At 37.7% G+C, this 19,186-nt stretch overlaps 1 protein-coding gene across 6 annotated transcripts in view; it reads right to left on the reverse strand.

Moving 5' to 3' along the window:
- mllt3 (MLLT3 super elongation complex subunit) overlaps positions 1-19,186 on the reverse strand; it is a 160,373-nt gene that overhangs the window by 80,732 nt on the left and 60,455 nt on the right. For 4 of the 6 annotated variants that reach the window (XM_051943841.1, XM_051943840.1, XM_051943838.1 and 1 more), the window contains exons 3-5: positions 16,844-16,926; positions 12,428-12,571; positions 641-679 (exon numbers count right to left, since the gene is read on the reverse strand). In XM_051943841.1, the coding sequence (XP_051799801.1) occupies positions 641-679; positions 12,428-12,571; positions 16,844-16,926 (266 nt within the window). The remainder of the gene's footprint in view (positions 1-640; positions 680-12,427; positions 12,572-16,843; positions 16,927-19,186) is intronic. The other 2 variants (XM_051943837.1, XM_051943839.1) reach the window with 2 other exon arrangements.

Raw genomic sequence — 19,186 nt, forward strand, 5'->3', positions numbered from 1 at the left:
TTGGTATTTTTTGTAACATGTACTGTGTTAGGCTAGCAGTTTTCTCCTCTCCTCATAATGCTAAGCCAAGCTAACCACATCTTGATACAAACACAAACTAGTATCAATCTTCTCAGCTCACCATTGGAGAGAAAGTGAAACAGTGTATATGCCAAAAATGTTGAACTAAATCTATATGAACATCTCCATAAATAAAAAATAAAAATCGATCTAGAGCTGTTGAAAATGTAGCACTTGATTGCCTGAAGTGGTCTACTTCAAACTAAAAGAAGGATTTTATTCTACTCAAGCAAGACTTCAGAGAATGAATTAGTACACTTAGTACACCATCATCTTTAGATACTAATGTATCAGAGTCAAAATCAGCAAAAGTCCACCTAGACCACAAACAAACACCTAATGTTGTTTTATTGCGAGAATATCTTCTATAGGGCTACAACAAAGACTAGAATATGCAAGCTTAGACAACACAGCTGTTTCAGTGCGTCTATGTTGAAACACTAAGGTACATGACAGTAAATCTCTTAGCGAGCATAAAAATCCTGATATCACATGAAAAGCAATCTGAAGTCACTTTCCAGAGGTGGCCACATTTTATGTCATTTTTAAAAGATCTTTTGAACCATGACCAAAATCTTACTTTTGAGTCTTCTGAACTTCGTTTGTGAGGATCTCGTTGCTGTGAAAGACCACAAAAGAAACAGATAATTACAATCTATAGCTCATTTGTTTAAAACTGTTACACATTTGCTTAGCCATGGCAAACTCAAATGCATTATTATTTATATCTGAGAAAAAGTGTAATTGCAAGTTGTACATTGAAATCGACTCAGTGATTAGATTCTCTTCCTCACAAGAGCAAATGTGAATTTCTGTGTCAGCACTTGAGCCCTTTCTGACGCTTAGAATGGTGTGCATGACAATGTAAATGAGAGAGCACTTATCTCCAGTCATAAAACCTACAGACCACAGGAGTTCTCTCGACTTGGGCCAATTGACTGATTGCATTCAAAACTGTGCAAAGGTAAACTGATTTCAATTTTTCCAAACTGTTAAAACTACAGAAAGCCCCCTCTTGGAGTCAGGCTTCTATTAGTTTACTTTTAAAAAAGGATAAAAATCCACTTGAATGTTCTTCTTACAGACCCATTAGCCTTCTTAATGTCGATAAAATTATAGCAAAAGTACTTGCTCGTAGACTTGAAAGAGTGCTCCTTAAAATTATTAAACCAGACCAGACAGGATTTGTGAAGTCTAGATATGGTTCTGACAACGTAAGATGTGCTTTAAATATTGTTCATCTTATCAATAACAACAAAGATCCAGCGTTGATTGTTTCCTTAGATGCCGAAAAGGCCTTTGACTGAGTAGAATGGTCTTTTCTTTTTTCTGTATTGAATAAATTTGGTCTAGGCTCTAAATTCATTAACATAATAAAACCCTTTACTCAGACCCAGTTGCAAGGGTTAACACTAACGGCCTCATGTCGGATAGTTTTCCTGTGTGCAGAGGTTGTAGGCAGGGTTGCCCCCTGTCCCCTCTCCTGTTCACGCTCTTTATTGAACCCCTGGCTGAGGCCGTTAGATCTAATTCTAATATAACTGGAGTCATGGTGGGTGGAGATAAACATATTATTTCTTTGTTTGCCGACGACGTTTTATTGTATCTTATGAAACCTCATGAATTCATTCCTGCAGTCTTGAATTCTATATCTACCTTTAGTCTTCTGTCTGGTTATAAAATTAACCTAAGCAAATCTAATGCCTTACCTTTTAATATCCCCTCAGACAACCCTGTCCAGTCACCTTTCCTGTTATCAGAGAGAGGTTTTAAGTATTTGGGCATTTTTATTTCCCCAGACTTGAATTATTTATTTGAAAATAACTACTCCCCTCTGATTCAAAAAATTAAAAATGGTTTGAAAAGGTGGATCTCCATGCCAATCTCTCCTCTTGGAAGAATATTATAAAAATGAATATCCTCCTTCGGCTTATGTATCTCTTTCAAAATTTGCCATCTTACCTTACACAATCATTTTTCAACTCTATTAGGACTCATATCTCTAAATTCATATGGAGCAATAAACATCAGCGAGTCAGTTTCTCTAAACTTACTATGCCAAAAGATTTGGGAGGTTTATCCCTCCCAAACCTACAATTATATTACTGGTCCTCTCAACTTAAATAAAATATTGACAAACTGGTGCTAAGTTAGACACGACTCTTTTTTTGTTAACAATTTTTATTGAAGTTTTAGGAATAGAAAAGACATAGTACAAGCACAAACTAAGAACAATCCCCCTCCCTCCCCCAGCGGCATTTCATAACTTATTCTGGCCTATTTATATCAGAGACAGATTGAACAAAAGAGTGCAAATGACATAAAATAACAATGTATAATATGGAAGAAATGCAAGAAGACAGATAATATTAAGGTGAGAGAAACCAGGATAATTATACAAAAATAAATAAGGTTCTGGATGCCTGGGTCTGTGACTAAAAGTCTGTACAAAGGTGTCTTACTTTGTCAATGAAGGACGTCCAAACATAGATAGTGGATTGTTTGGCGTTATGCATTCTTGCCACTGATAGTTCCAAATGTAATATATCCAATACAGATCTCAACCACTGACTAGTGGATAAAGAGTGGGGAGGTTGCCAACGAAGCGACAACATTTTTTTTGCGGCTGTCAGGCAGACAAATAGTTGTAGCTTTTGAGAAGAGGAGAGAGTTAGAGAGGAGGTATCATTCAAAAGTAGCAACTTTGGGTTGTATGGTATCCTTAAATTAAACAAATCAGATAAGGTTGCACAAATCATCCTCCAGAAATATACAACTCCCTGACATTCCCAATACATATGCATAAAAGAACCTGTCTCGCCAGAAGGGCAGAGTTCACACTTAGGAGAGGGCGCTACTTTCATCAAATAAAGTTTCCTAGGAGTCAGATATAGCCTGTGTAAAAATTTAAAATGTATTAATTCGTGGTTAGGATTTTTGGAGGTGAGATCCAAATTACTCCAGACTGTGGCCCAACAGATGTCATCCTCAGGGGAGCCAAGATCCTTCCTCCAAGCTTCCTGAACTGACAGAAGTTCGCTCCTGTTGTTTAAAAGAACATATAACTTCGACACTAAGCCCCTAGTACATCCTTTAGTGTCCAGCAGCGAGTGAAGGGAGTGGATTTTTAGGGCTACTCCCCATGGGACACCATATGTACGCATTGCTAATCTGAGTCGGAGGTAGAAGAAGAACGAGCTTCTGGCAATATTATGCTCTGAGACCAAGTCATCAAATGCCCTCATTCCCAAATTGTTCCAAATGTCAGAAATGGTATGAATGCCTTTTGTTGACCATTGTGGAAACTGAAAAGGAGCTCCACCAGTAATAAGGTTGTAATTATTAAATATGGGGCTATTCTTGTGCCATTTCAGTGATGTCTGAGTAAGACCCTCAACTTGTCGCCATGTGGATAATAAAAAGGATATGATTGGACCCAGCTGGCGTTTAGCGAGCTTCGAGGGTAAAGCTGAATAAACAAGATCCTGCAATTGGTGGGGATGTGCGATGTTTTCCTCTATTGGTCTCCAAGAGACTTGGGCATCAGCATCAAGCCATGTTGATACTGGACGTAACACATAGGACCAGAAGTACCACTGAAAATTTGGAATAGCCAAGCCACCATCATCTTTGTTTCTTTGTAGTGTGATTAATTTGATATGTGGTTTTTTACCACCCCACACAAACTTGGAAATTACTTTATTTAAATTGTCCCAGTAGCCATTTGAAGGGGGGAGAGGTATCATGCAGGAGAAAAAGTTTACTCTAGGAAGAATATCCATTTTAATTATGGAGACATGAGCTGCTAAAGAGTTGGGTAATTTTGTCCATCTGTCTAAATCATTTTCAACTTGTTTTAAAATGTTTTGAAATTTTTTTATAGAGATAGCTTGTAAGGAAGGGTAGATTTCAATGCCAAGATACTTAAAAGATTTAACCACAGGAATATGAGATGGAAGCATAGATGGGTCTAGAGATGAGTTGATGGACATTAACTGTGACTTAGACCAATTAATTTTGTATCCAGAAATAAGGCTGAATTGGGTAAAAGCATCCAAGATATGAGGTACAGATGAGGGAACATTATTAACATAAAGAAGTACCGGTATGTCATCCGCGAATAAAGAGAGGGAATGATGTGTGTTACAAAAGGAAACAGGGACAATATGTGGATGCTGTCTTATTTTTTGGGCTAGCGGTTCCAAGGAGAGAGAAAATAAAAGGGGGGAAAGGGGGCATCCCTGGCGGGACCCCCTTGATATAGATATTGGGGAGGACAAAATGCCATTCGCTGTCACCATTGCGGAAGGGTTGGCATAAAGAACCATAATCAGCTGGATAAAATTTTTGCCAAAGCCAAGCCTTTTAAGAACTTCCCATAGATATAGCCATTCAAGCCGATCGAAGGCTTTTTCAGCATCAAGGGACAACACTGCACAGGGTGTTTGAATATCCTTTGAAAAATGTAAGACATGGAGTAATCTGCGAATGTTGTCACTGGCAAGACGAGATTTTATAAAACCAGTCTGATCGCAGTGCACTAGTTTAGTCATGTAAGTCTCCATCCTGGTAGCCAAAACCTTAGCATAAGCCTTTACTTCGGCACATAAGATACTTAAAGGTCTATAGTTATTGCATGAGGTGGGGTCCTTATTTGGTTTAGGTAAAACAGTAAGTAAAGCCATGTTAACGTCATAAGGAAATGAGCCCTTTACAACAGCAGCCTGAATCATCTCTAGCATGTATTGCCCCAGTTCCTCCCAAAACCTTGCATAAAATTCTGGGGGTATGCCGTCCCAACCTGGCGATTTCCCCTTTTTCATACTATGAATGGCCTCCCCCAGTTCTTTTAATGTGATATGGGATCCCAAGTTGTTCGCCTCTTCTAGAGATAATGATGGGAGATTTAGATCTCTTAAAAAGTCTTTATATTTGTCCATGTCAAATGCTATCTCTGAAGTGTAAAGATTTGAGAAGAAATGGCAAAACTCTGTGTTAATTTCTTTAGGACTTGTTAATTGACCATGAGTAGAGTTAATTGATGTAATATTGGAAAATTTTTCATTTTGTCTTAGCCTCAAAGCAAGAAGGTGGCTTGGCCTTGGTCCATTAAAGTAATAATTTCTCCTAGTTCTTTGTATTAAGAATTCTGCTCTATGCCTCAGTAACGAATTTAGTTCTATACATGTCATGTCGATAGATTTCTTCACATCATCAGAATAAGAAATTTGTTTTTGCTCCAACATTGATAATCTCCCCTCAAGTTCAATTATTTTTGCAAGTCTGCTCTTATTCTCATATGAAGAGAACGAGATTGCAGTGTTTCTTATGAACCCTTTTAATGCCCCCCAAAAGACGCAAGGATCATCCACTGAGCCTTTATTTATTGAGATAAATTCACATAACTGCTCTTTAAAGAGGTCACAAAATTTCTTATTGCTCAACAGTGCAGTGTTAAAACTCCACCTGCTGGCCTTTTTAGGTGTTTCTTTAAGTTCAATCTTGGACAAAACTATACAATGATCGGATAGTGGGGTGGGCAAAATTACAGCACTGCAAATTTCAGATATTAAGAAGGCAGAAACAAGTATGTAGTCAATACGTGAGTAGGTCTTATGTCTATTTGAGTAAAAGCTGTATTGGGTCACAGAGGGATTTATGGCTCGAAATGTGTCTCTAAGACTAAAGTCTGTTATTAATTTGTTCAGGGATGTGGAAGAGGAAACCTGTGAATGCTGGCCCAAAGAATTGGACCTGTCAAGTACAGGGTTGATAATGGTGTTCATATCTGCTCCCAAAACCAGGGCATAATCCTGCAAACCGGATAAAAGGTCAGTTAAATAGCTGAAAAAATTAGGGTCGAAGACATTTGGAGCATAAATTGAAATAAATGCTATCTTCCTTCCTGCTAGCATTGTTTTAATATAAGAGACACGTCCATCTCCTCCTCCGTATTTTTCTATGCTCGTCAATGACAATGACCGTTTAATAACCACTAACGATCCTCTAGTTTTGGAAGTAAAAGAGCTAGAAGCAGCCACATAATAATTTCTGTTGCTAAAGCGTGAGACATCACTAGCCTTCAGATGTGATTCTTGAATAAATGCCACATCCACCTGGTGCCTATGCAGAAAATCTAAACAAGCAGTACGTTTCACTGGGCTATTTAAACCATTTGTATTAAAACTTGCAAACTGTAGAGTAGTCATTATGACAAGAAATGCTTTGGTTGCAAATGAGCATAACATTGCCAGAGATTGATCAAATAATGATCATTCTTCCCATTATGTACCAAGGCGCTAACAGACAGCAGCAAACAAAGTTCCCTTAATAGTATGTTAGTACCATCAGACATCCAAGTCAGAAAGAAAATAAATACCATCATTAGGATTAATATCTGCCCATAGTATGGTTGAGGCCATATGGTAAGTATTAACATTTCTCTGCCGCAAAACCCATTTATGAACAATAACTACCCTTGAACTACAAGTAGGAAAAAATAAAAAACAAAACATAATAACTCTCATGCTGAAACCAGAGAAACGATGTCTAAAGAAGAAAAAAAAAAAATCAACAAATAAAAATCAAACACCTTAACTAATCAGACACCTGGCACTGAGAAAGCCGGCTAAGCTCAGTCAGTGATGCCCACCCCCTGAGGGTATGCCATGATCTACATAACAATAAGATCAGGGATCATATTATTAAACTGCTGTAACAAACAAGCTCTGCAAGCTGTTGAGGTTCAACATATAAAATGTAAAGAAAGTAGTCTTAAATAATAACAACAAAAGATTTATAGTCCGTGTTTAGGTATTTTAGGCATGAATTCAGAGAACATAACAGCCTTGCTTTGCACTTAGTTTAAATGAATAAGGCTTAAAAGGTCAGTGCTGAAGTAACATTTTAGGCACACATTTTCGGAGCTCACCTGTCAATTAAAGTAAGAGATAAATGAGAGAGAGAGAAAAAAAGACCCCGGAGCTTCGTATAACATAATGAAAGTTACCAGCGTTAGTCCCCATCATCATTCTGCTTGTTTAGGAAATCATCCACCTCTCGGCGACAGTTGAAGACGTGCTGTGTGGAGCCTTGGATCAGCTTCAGCCTTGCAGGGTACAGCAAAAATGTTTGGAAGCCCAGCTTCTTCGCTGCCTCGATAGATGCGGAGAATTCCCGGCGGCGAATGATCGTGAAGTTGCTATAGTCCGCCGAAAAGAGGATATCCCTGCCGTCCAGTCGTACAGGGGAGCGGCGGGCCGCTTGGAGAATCCGGTCGCGGTCGAAGTGTCGGAGCATGTTACAGATGAGCGTCCTCGGGGAAGATGAAGAGCCCTCACGCCGCTGACCGATCCGGTGAGCTCTCATGATTTCAACGTTGTCTTCACCCAGGGCAGGGAACCACTTCAGGAAGGCTGCAGACAGGAACTGGGAGGCATTGGAGCCCTCGGTGCCTTCAGGAATGCCTCTAATACGGATATTGTTCCGACGGTTTCGGTCTTCGAGGTCGGCAAGTTTTAACTCCAACTCGGCTACCTTCGTCTTGTTGGTGGCGGTGATCTTTTCTGTGGAGTCCATGCGCTTGAATAGTTGGGACGTATCTGACCGAAGTTTGGACATATCCTTCATGCATGTGGAGATGTCATTGCGCATTTTGTCCAAAGTGTCATTTAGTTCTGTAAACTTTGCCTCCATAAAGTCCCGCTGTTCGCCCATTGCTAGCTTGATTGTGCTAGTTAGCTTATCCTCGATGCCGCCTGTCAGTTCGCTGGATACTTCATTGGAGTTTCCTTCGGTCTGTTTGACTGACCGCTGTTGTTTGCTTCTTTGAGACTGCATAATCAACAATCTGCGTTGTGAACCCCTTAGTAGCTTGTTTATCACTTTAAATTAAACAATGTTGGGGGGAAAGGGCAAGAGAGAAAGAGCTATGCAGCCATCTTGTCTTCAGGTCACGTGTCTCTCATCGTTAGACACGACTCTTTATGGGTAGGGCCAGCCCAGACAATTAAAATCACTTCTGTTTATCAATAATATAGATCAACTGAATGTGCTTCACAATAATTCTATTGTTTTTAACACTCTGTTTGTCTGGAGAGATATTAGAAGATATTTAAAAATCCCTTCAGTTATATCTGCTTGGTATCTCCTTTATCATTAAATCCTGATTTTCCTTGTCAAATCAGAGCTATTGGTCTACTAGAATGGTCCTCTAAAGGACTCTCAGATTTTACTGGCCTGCTGATCTCTCACTCCTTTAAGACATTTGAGCAACTTAAAAATTACTTTGATATTCCCCATAAAGACTTTTTCAGGTATCTTCAAATCCGCCATTTCACTATGTCTTTACTGGAGAGAAATTTAATCAGACTGAAACTATCAGATCTTGAGAGTGTCATGGTTTCAGCCAAGTCATTTAAAGGCATTATCTCTAAGTTTTACACTTTATTACTGCAATCTGATCCTCTCGCTTGTGAATCCCTGAAGTCGGTGAGGGAGCATGATCTGGGGGTGACATTTAGTGCTGAAGATTGGGAACAAATTTGTTGTGAAATTTTTCCAAAATGTACTTCAGTTTCTATACATGAACAAAATTTTAAGTTTTTTCACAGAACTTACTTTACCCCGGTTCGCCTCCAGAAAATGTTTCCCGGTACTTCAGATCTGTTTTAAATGCAAGACCCATAAAGGTACATATATACATATGTTTTGGTCATTTAATCTTATCCAAAAATTTTGGAAAGATGTTCATTCTGTGACTCAGGAGATTACTGGCATACATTTTTCACTATCTTCTTCACTTTATTTGTTGAATCATACTCCTGTCAATCTTTTTGATAGTGATGTCAAATCATTGTTAAATATTCTCATATTTTTGGCAAAAAAGTGTATTTTGTTACGGTGGTCTGCTCCACAGGTCCCTACAGTTAGCAGTGTTTCCCCTCCTGTATGACCAACGAGGCGGGCCGCCTCGCTGGTATAGGGCACCGCCTCATTACAATTTTGCCAACATTGCCACCTCACTGGTCCGCACCAAAAAAAAAAGAAAAAAAGTAATGCTAAATATTAGAAAGCATTGACACATAAGTCCGGTATATTCGCCGCTGAAATCAACAAGCCAGAATGGCAGCCTTTTCTCGCCGTGGCTGAAGACAGCAAGGCACATCCCCATTGCGGACAAGAAGCGACAGCGCTCCATGGTTTCGTTTTTCGGGGCTAAAAGCAGGTGTGTATCACAGACATATGTCAAATTAAGTATCAAAACTATTGCATGTTATCAAAATAAAGTGAGCAATGCAGTGTAGGCATCGATCTCGCTTCCTTTACTGATTTTGCTTACTGTTTTTTTGTCCGCGGCGATACGAATTGACAGTGACTGCAAAAATGGCTCTCGTTAAAACATTTAGGCATGACAAAACCCGTTCTCACGAACGAGACAAATGATTTCAACGGAGTATAAAGTTCTTAGTTTCTTTTGATAAAATGATTTATAGAGTCCCCGAAATTATATCATTCAATGGCAAAACAAATTCTGTAATTTCAACGGTTGAGCGGCCCGTGGGCGGGCCGTTTTGATATCTGCATAAGCATTTTTCAAAATAGAAAGACACTGCCAGCGCGATTATAGAAACACTATACACCCATGGAAAGCTTAGATTGATCAACATTAATCCCCACTTATATTTGATTTGCCTCATGTAATAAAGAGAGCATGTGTTCAAATTTGGTGTTTGTGTTTTCAAGAATGTTTACTTAAAGTCTTTAATTCAGCTGCCTGACACATATCACAGTGCAAAATTATGTATTCTAACTCAAGGTTAACAACTGGTATTCTAAAGAAGTTATTTCTTTGTTCAAAAAGGTAACAGTTTTGAAAACAGAACTAACTCCTTCAGAAAATCAGTTGTTAACCCAGAGTTGAAGTTTTCTTTCACATTTTTAAGTAAAATGAAGGTCATGACATAACCTTTTTATTATAAATAAAAATGAAATGGGAATTTGGTACCTAACATGTAGTTGTTTTTAGAAAAAAGTAAAAGTCACCACTTGATTCCAGATTCAAGTCCTTTGTCATCTTTTTCAAATTTGTAATAAGAACTGATGTGGCATTTTGGAATGGCTTGTGGAAATCTGATCAGAATATAATAGACTGGACAAGTTGACATGTTTTGATCGCAAGGACAAGTGGATTTATATTTGTCATATTTTCTCCCTATCACTAATTTTTAGAAAAGAAACATGAAAATTTGATTTAATTTAGTTTTTGGAAATGGCTACAAATACAACAAAATGTGCTCCAAATTGTGCCAGAATGCCCCATTTTGCATCTTGATTTTCAAAATTTCAACGCTTCGGCCTTTGCCTACACCCCACCACCTCACAGCCATTTCAACCCAGGGGAAACAGTGAGTTAGTATGTGGATTTCACAAATTACAGCTTTTTTCCCTTTGGAGAAACTGACCTATGACCTCAACCACAGATCTGACCAATTCTGGAGACTATGGAAGCCCTTGGACACGTACTTTCAAAAACTCTAAGGATGATTTAACATTCTTATTTGTGTTTTATTTTATTCATCTATTTACATGGCCTGTCGACTACGTCTGTTATGTATTTGTTGAGTTTGTGCACAGCAATATTATACTTAGATATTCCATGTGTGTGTGTTAAAACTTATTGAGTACTCATGATTACATTGTTTTTTGATGCATTTCATGTGCGTACTTATTTGTAATTGCTTGTACAGCGCTTGCTACTTTATTGGGGTGGGTTTACTTTGTTCTTTTTGTTCTTCGTTTGTCTTTGTTAGGACGATTCTTGTTTGTTTGTTTGCATTGTAAAAACATAAAAAACTCAAAAAAAACCTACAGAAAGCTTTAATGATATCATTAGCTGATTTAACTGCTGCTACATTTATAGATATTTATTTTGCATTGCAGAAGCCTAATAAAAAGAAATCTAATCACTGACATCAATTTGTTTCAATAAACTGTGCATTTCAAAGGAGTTTTCAGATGAGAAAATGTTCAAAAAGGTGTGACAGCACTGGTCAACAACAAGGCAGCTTGTTAAGAGTACTGACAAGAGTGGTTAGGTATACTGTAACAGAGCAACATTTGGTATGCAGTCACACTTTTGAGAGCAACAGCTGGTATGCCTAAGAAAAGTGTTTCTTTCAATCCTGACATAAAAAAGACTGTGCCTTTACCATATCCACATTAGCCATTACAATATTTGGAATTCCAAAAAGTCAATACATTCTTAAAATAAAATCTTATAAACTTTAAGAAAGGGCAGAACAGCGGACCGGTGATTAGCACTGTTGCCTTGCAGCTAGAAGATCCCCTGTTTGCATCCCAGCCTGAGCCTGGGATCTGTCTGCATGGAGTTTGCACGTCCTCCCTGTGCAGCGTGGGTTTTCTCCAGGGTACTCCAGTTTCCTCTTACATTTGAAAAACTTGCTGAGGTTAACTGGTGATTCTAAATTGTTCATAGGTGTTAATGTGAGTGTATGTCTTCATGTGTAGCCCTGTGATAGACTGGCAACCTGTCCAGGTTGTCCCCTGCTTTTGCCCGTAGTCAGTTGGGATAGGCTCCAGACCCCGCTGCGACCCTAATGAGGATTAAGCGGTGTACAGCTAATGGATGGATGGATAAATTTTAAGAAAGAAGTGCAAATGATCCGTTTCTCATGGTAAAACCACAGTTTTCAAGCTTGATAGTTCCCTTACCACCAACATTTAAAGGTTTCTAAAATCCGCCACTGGAAATTGTCCCCAACAAATGCAGTGTTTCCTCCTCTTTAGGTTATATTTGTAAAAACTATGCCAGCTTTCACAAATTGCCTTTGTTTAGTGGCTTTTTGTGATTAGTTTGTAAAGGCTGTACCTTCAGTAGGAACCAGTTAGCTTTGAGGCTGGCAGTCACAGAAAGTGATATGCAAATCTTGTCAAAAAACAGAAAAAACAAATAATAATGTGGATTTGGTAGTCTGTTGACAGTTAATAAAAGAACAAAATACTGTGGAAGTGGTTTATCTCAAATAGATGTTATAGATCTACTGACCAGTATGGAAGTGTGTGACACTGTATGAATTTGCACAAGCAATGTAATAATTTAAAAAAACAACAACAACAACAATGTACTGACTATGCTGTAATAAAAAAATTAAAAAAAAAGAACAAAAATGTCAGCAATACTTTATGGTAAGACTCTGATCCCTGACCCATTTACTCTCAAGTACAGGATAAATAGAAATTTAAAGAGTGCATACATTTACAGTTAGCTTAAATAAAATCTTAATCAGCACATAAATTTTAGTATTATATGATGACGGTTTTCCCAGTCACTCCATCACACTCCTACCCCTCCGGCTTTCAGCAGCTTCCGACGAAATTCCTCCGTTGGGTTGTTGAAGGTGAGCTTCTCACAGCGGAGATGATTGACAGGCGGGTGACCCTCCAGGTGGAGGAACAGGTCATAATCAAAACGAACTTTCTTCGGTTCTTCCTGAGAGAAAGTGGTAAGCCACACAGACAGGAAAAAAGAAAAATAATGAAGCTCAGTTTGGCAGTACTTTCTCAATGTCATGTTTTTCTAACAACACCAAAACACCAAAATTGTTTAGATCCCAATTACAAGACTGTCTTTTCAAACTCCACTAGTATATTGATCTCTGATCATGATTACTGACACAATTCAACAATTGCCTTACAATAATTTCAAGCCAAAATAACTGCTGCTGATTTTTTTTTTACAAATGTGTACATTAAAAAATGTAACATAAGTTTGTTACTTGTATTGCAAACTAAGCACACAGTATACTTTGCAGACTAATTTATTTCTTTATCTTCAGTAGATTCGGCAACCTCGGCAGAAGGTGTAACAGACTTTTGTAAAAGAGAGGAAAGTAAATACAGTTCCAGTTTGCTTTGTCTTTTAATTATTTGGTCCCTATTCCCTTTTTTAATTGAAAAAAAAATCACTAAAAAATAAGCAATCGTTTGGGTTTGTAATATGATGCCTTTAGCGCTGCTATTTAAATCACTATTTTGTGATATAAATTTTTTGAAATATGTTTTTCTGAAAATCAATTTTGGAAATATTAAGAGAAACCTTTTATGGTACAGTAATTTATAATCTCTGATGACAAACAAATGAATATCATCTCACATTTTTCTCACAGAATATCATGCCAAAGGGAGCAGTCAGGCAGCGGTGTACCACCTCATGTGATCTCATGGGGAAGCAAATGCATCCAAAATGGAGATTGGTGCAACATCTTGTTAAAATGCTAATAATAATAGAATACAACAAAAGCAGAAGGCTAAAGAAGTTTGGGTGAGACAATGGCAGGGCTTAAAGTGAGAAAAAATCCTGAGCCTGAACTTCTAAGATCCAATTTATAGTGTCAATAAACGTATTTAAATGTGTTTTAAAACGCACTAAAACACAATATATATGAGATTCTATTAATTCAGAGCAAACCTGAGGTCATCTGATGGAAATAATGCCCATTATGATCCCACTATTTTATTGTTGCTCAAATGTAAAACCTTACTCGGCCAAAACTTAACGCATTTTAGAAAGTGCCCCAAGTCAGATTTTTTTTGTGTTGATGTTTCAATACCACATCACTATAATTGCAAAGATTTATTTTAGTGTAAAGGGGAAAAATCATGAAAACCAAGTACATGTATTATTAATAACTTTTAATAATTTTTATCTCTTCAGTAGATTTAACAAGAACTCAAAACAACACCAACCACAACAAAACTGCTACAAAACTATGCTGCTTTCCTTCATACGGCACAATTTTTACTTACAACATTATCTCAAGTGTCAGTCTCAAGAGAATATTAAGTGCTTGGAGAATACTGTTTGAAAAAGTCATTTCTTTTTTCGTTTTTGCTTTGTGAATTTTCTGAACATTTTCTTTTTAACATGTTCAAAATGTTGTTCGTTGAAATAAACTGCAAAACACAGACAACAGAATTAACTTGCTTAATATTCTCTGGAACACTACAAGAGAATAAACTGTCATATGTCACTTGCTATACCAACTTTGTATTTAATCAGGTAATAAAAGTACTAGTATTAACTCTTTAATGCAATTTTAGTTACTGCCTCACAATATAAATAAGTTGATCATGATGCTGACTCTCTCAAACTCTGTAACTCGCAAAGAAATTCGGGCCTTCCTGATCTGGTTTATCTGGATCCTGGCGGCAATGGACTGCTCATGCTGAAGAACTTCTACTCTGGCCTTTTCCTCTGGAGTCAGGCCATTTCTCACAAAGATCTGATTAAGAAGCCCTCTGTAGCACATAACCACACATACGCATGTTAGTAACTGCTCATTTGATAAACCTCAATAATCCGTGTGATTAGTTTAAATCATTTGATTTTCAACTTGAACTGACACACATTTTGTTTGTTTTTGATAAGGGAAAAAATGTATTCACTGTATAATTTGTTCAGTTGGTTGTCAATTTAAATGTTTCTATTTTTTTATATATATTTTGGGAAGAAAAAACGGTGAAAGCAGCCTAAGAACATTCTTATTTAACTACCTATCCATTATTCATTTCACACAACCCATACGTTCATTCTGTTCTTACTAACAATATTTGCTTGATATTGGAGAGTTTTTGTTTGTGGCTAGACATCATTCGGATGCATAAGGTCAGAAAATCTGCTGAGAGCTATTTAACTCATTATTATAAACATCCTATATGTCCTCAAATAAAAAAGGTTAATATCACCTAAGCTACATTCAATTTGTGCATATTTAACTAAACAGATGTTCTGAGGAAAATAATGGGACAAATCTGTATGGCTTGATGTTTGATTTTTTTTCCTTTCAAAATAAAAGCCAGCAAACTAAATAGCCGTTTCCTTTTTTCCTTTTGCCGTTGTAAAACACATAGAAAATGTTTAAAGATTAAGAAATCAAACAAAATCAACAACTTCTGTTTTTGTTACTTTTTAAAATTCAATACATAAGCCCGTTTGTTTTTATTTTGTGGCGAAACCATGGGGATTGTGGGACATGCACGCGCATCGCCACTGACGCACTTACGCCAATGGGGCGAGTCAACGCACCGCGGCTCAGGGATCGCGGCAGCGGCAGCGGCAGCGGCAGCGGCAGCGGCAGCGGCTGCTCTCTTTGTTAATCAGCAGAGACACATCCTCTCTCCTCTGTCACACAAAGTCTGAGCAAACTTTAGTATCTGCGTCTTTGGGCTAAACACAAGCTCCAACGCTATTGACCAGTGATCAGCTGCTCGATTCTTCACCGCACCACTCACAGATTGGACCTCCGTGCGCTCTGGAGAGACCAGGCAGCCACAGGGCTGGGACACATGTGGAATGGGTATACAGTCCAAGCAGAAATAGAATAAATAATATGCAATATATATCAATGTGTTTCCAGTAACTCCCTTTAAATATAATTACAAAAAACACCAACAAATTTTGCAAATTTGGATTTTGTTTGTGGGATACTGTTATTTCTTATCAGTGGCTCAGCAGCACTGACGATGCCGAACCAAGAGGGCGCAGCATATCGTGCGCCCAGCAGTCGATGCGCACTCGCAGTTAGAGAACTGTAATTGTATAAAAGTTCTATCAGAAAGCCGCATGCCTGGACAGAAGGTGTATATTTTTTTAATGTAGGATTTGGAGTTTGATTGATTAAAGCGGAGCAACTGAATGCACAATGACGCACATGCTTGGAGCCTTCTGGACGGAGATGGATGAAATTTTTTCAATGGTACATTTCCATGCGCCGGAAATCCAGCGCGGCGCCGGAAAACTTTAAGCCCTGCAATGGTTCTGAACATGCAATCAACATGGTTTTGTTTATGGTTCAGTGAGAACTGGAGGTCAGATAGTCACTGCCAGTCGTAACATCTATAGCCAACGTTAACCTCAAAGGTTAGAATGTTTAGCATTGTTTGGTGACAGTGTCCAATGCTCCAGGTGCTTCTCACAACCACTCCGATTTTTACTCAAAAACATCAATCTTAGTCTGTCCTGAACACCGATACAGACCAAGCTTAAAGGCCACATTTCTCCTGTGATTGTTGGGAGGGTTGAAACTCAAACAGCTATTTACGCTTTCGAACACAACAATGATGACAGAGACAACAAAATGACAATATTATAGTAATGATTCCCTGACACTCAGTGGGAGGTCCACACTGCACTGTCAGTGAATGATATATAAAAGACATATACTATTTAAAATTGAACTATTTTGATCTTAAATAGATGGGTAACTCGGCTGCCTTCAAATCTTCAGCAAATTCAAAAAATAATATTTGTTTCTGAAGGTTTCTGAAGTGGTCAGAAAGTCTATTTTTTATGTTAAAATTGCTTAACGAGAACAAAAGAAATCATTACTAAATTGCTGCATGATGGTCTACAGTACAAAAACATATAGAATTGTGAGGGGATGTAGTTTCACATAGTCTCATTTCATAAATATTTCCAAAAAACTCCATTTAGAAACATCCTGCTTACATAAAGTTTTAAAACACTGATTTGACCACAGTGTGGCAGCATTCCTCTCACCTCTCATACTCATTACAAAAACTAAGGCAGAACTGCTCCAAAAATCTTAGCGTACACTACAAAAATGGAGCACGTTAACCTTGAGACAACCAAAACAAAACAGGTGGAACAAGCAAAATGAAGATGTAAATAAACCTGCCACTAAATCTAATGTTTCAGATGTAAAATATACAGATTACTGGTGACTGAATTTGTCAAATGTACCTTATTTTTGAAGTAAACTTCAATAGGCAAGATGAAGCCTGCGTATCCAGACTCCTCCACTTTGTATGGTGGATCCTTGCACACTGAAATGAAAGAGAAATGTGTTATTGAAGTGAGGTCGTCAACCTTCTACACAAGGTTGCTGCCAATCCAGAAAACGTGGTATAAAAATCATTTAGTTCCATAATATACAACACTGTCCTCAAATAATCACTGCTGAGCATAAGGCAGCTGTCTGGGTGTCTGTCTGTGGTTACTAAGGGATTGGTACAATAATCCAAAACATTACCAATTTCATCTTATTCTCTCATCATTGAGAAAAATCAGATGATAGAGTCCATTAAAGCATATGACTGTTGCTTCATTAACTGTGCCATTTAATGTGCTCAGTCAATAAACCTGCATCTCTGTTCTCATGAGTTTGCTAACTTCCATTTCCATGGCCAGCTCAGATGTATCAATATAAAAAAGCGGTGGCCTAAATTAGAACAAGAGCATTTAAAGCTGATGACGAGGTCAAGACTCCCCCGCCTTACCCCCATGGGCCATGAAAGACAAACAAACTCTACTAGAGCTCAGGTGTTCCTCTCTGGAGGTGTGTGTTTGTCAAACTCAATTCCTGCGGGCTTGGAAGAAAAATACCAATTAAGTTTATGTACCTGGAAACCTGAGTGTGTTTACTAGAAGTAAGGATTAAAGAAGATTTCAATTTTTTTTGCTCAAGTTTTTTTATTGAGTTTTTATCACATAATTATTGCAAGTGGGTGATTCTCACGAACATGGTACAACTTTTAGTGAAATTGAAAAACCATTAATTTTACAATTTTTTCACCTCTTTTTATAAAATAGGATCTCATGTCATTATTCAGTTTGAAATTAGAAAGTATATTCACATTTTTTAGGTATTTTCAGACGTTTTTCTTGAGACTTTGAGGAAATACATTCATTACCGTAACATGTTTTTAATTACGAAATATGAAAGAACAAAACTTTTTTTTGCCTTTTTTTTGACAACAAAGACTTTCTTGTGATCAAGGGTAGTGGGTACCACAAAAAATATCTATTACTAACAAATCATATTATTTTTGTACAAACATTTATTTCATCTCCGTAACATGGAAACAATTTTTTACATCGATTTTCATTGTGTTTTTGGATATAAACATTGCACTGAAAAAAACAATAACACAATAGTGAAAAGGCTCTTTCACATTTAATTAAAAGATTAGAAGTTATGAATAATTAAATAATGTAACTGTAAAAATTCATCAAAAAATGTACATTACGGTATTGAAAAAAAATGTAACGGTAATGAATAACAATGTTTCGGAAATGAACACTTCAAACTTAACTACTTTAATTAAACAGTAAACAATAAACAGTTCTATTTAAACTATTTTATTTCTACTTGTATGTATGCATGTTGTTATTTTCATTGTTTTTACACCCCCCCCCCCCCCCCCCCCCCCCCCGAACGTGAAATGTTTAAGTCTAAGTCCTGAATATGAATATCATCACAACGTGTGAGTCTATATCATTTTGCTAAACTTTCAGATCCAAATTTAATGTTGTTTTCGTAAAAACAGGCAGTCAGGGGTGAAGAGACATTCCCATGTATATATGCATTTAAAAACCTGTATCTGAAACATGTTCATGATCAAAACTTTTTGACCCATAAAAATATTAATTTCATGTCCAATTTACCTTCTTTTCCTCCTATGTCCAATTCTTCAACCCTCACTATGTACAGGCATGTCACTGGGAAATTACCAAATAAGTGAATCCTTGGAAGCGAGGGAGCGGAGAGACCGAGCCGGGGGGAGGGTTTGCAAGAAACTTTTGAAATTTAAAGGCTGAAATGGTGCATTCTGGTGAACTCTGACACCTAGAATTCTTTAAACATGAAGGCTTAAAAAAATGTCTGTATGGGACCTTCTCGGCACTAGGAACTTGTGGGGCAATGCCACTGAGTTGTTGCATGTACACACTACTGATCCCGTATGTTTGGTTCTGTTGTCACATCTCTTCCCTCCGCCGGGTGAAAAATTGCTGGCCATTTGGTGGTTAGAGCGCTTTTTGTACAATTACGTGGCATGATTTTTTATTTTCATGTGGTCTATCAGCGCTTGGCATCCTCTGTCACTGTATTTTGTCTCATCGTATGTGAACACGATGTACGCCAAAGGAAACATTGCAAGCCAGTGCACTGTTGACAACTACGTGCGATCCAACCCTATACCCCTTACACCCCATATTTTTTTCTCATCCAATTTGGGCGATTCACGTTGGGTCTCAAAATTGATACCTCGATACGTATCCGCGACCAAATAACATGCCTGTATG

This window comes from Acanthochromis polyacanthus, chromosome 23 (assembly GCF_021347895.1).
Source record: "Acanthochromis polyacanthus isolate Apoly-LR-REF ecotype Palm Island chromosome 23, KAUST_Apoly_ChrSc, whole genome shotgun sequence".
Taxonomy (NCBI): Eukaryota; Metazoa; Chordata; class Actinopteri; family Pomacentridae; genus Acanthochromis; species Acanthochromis polyacanthus.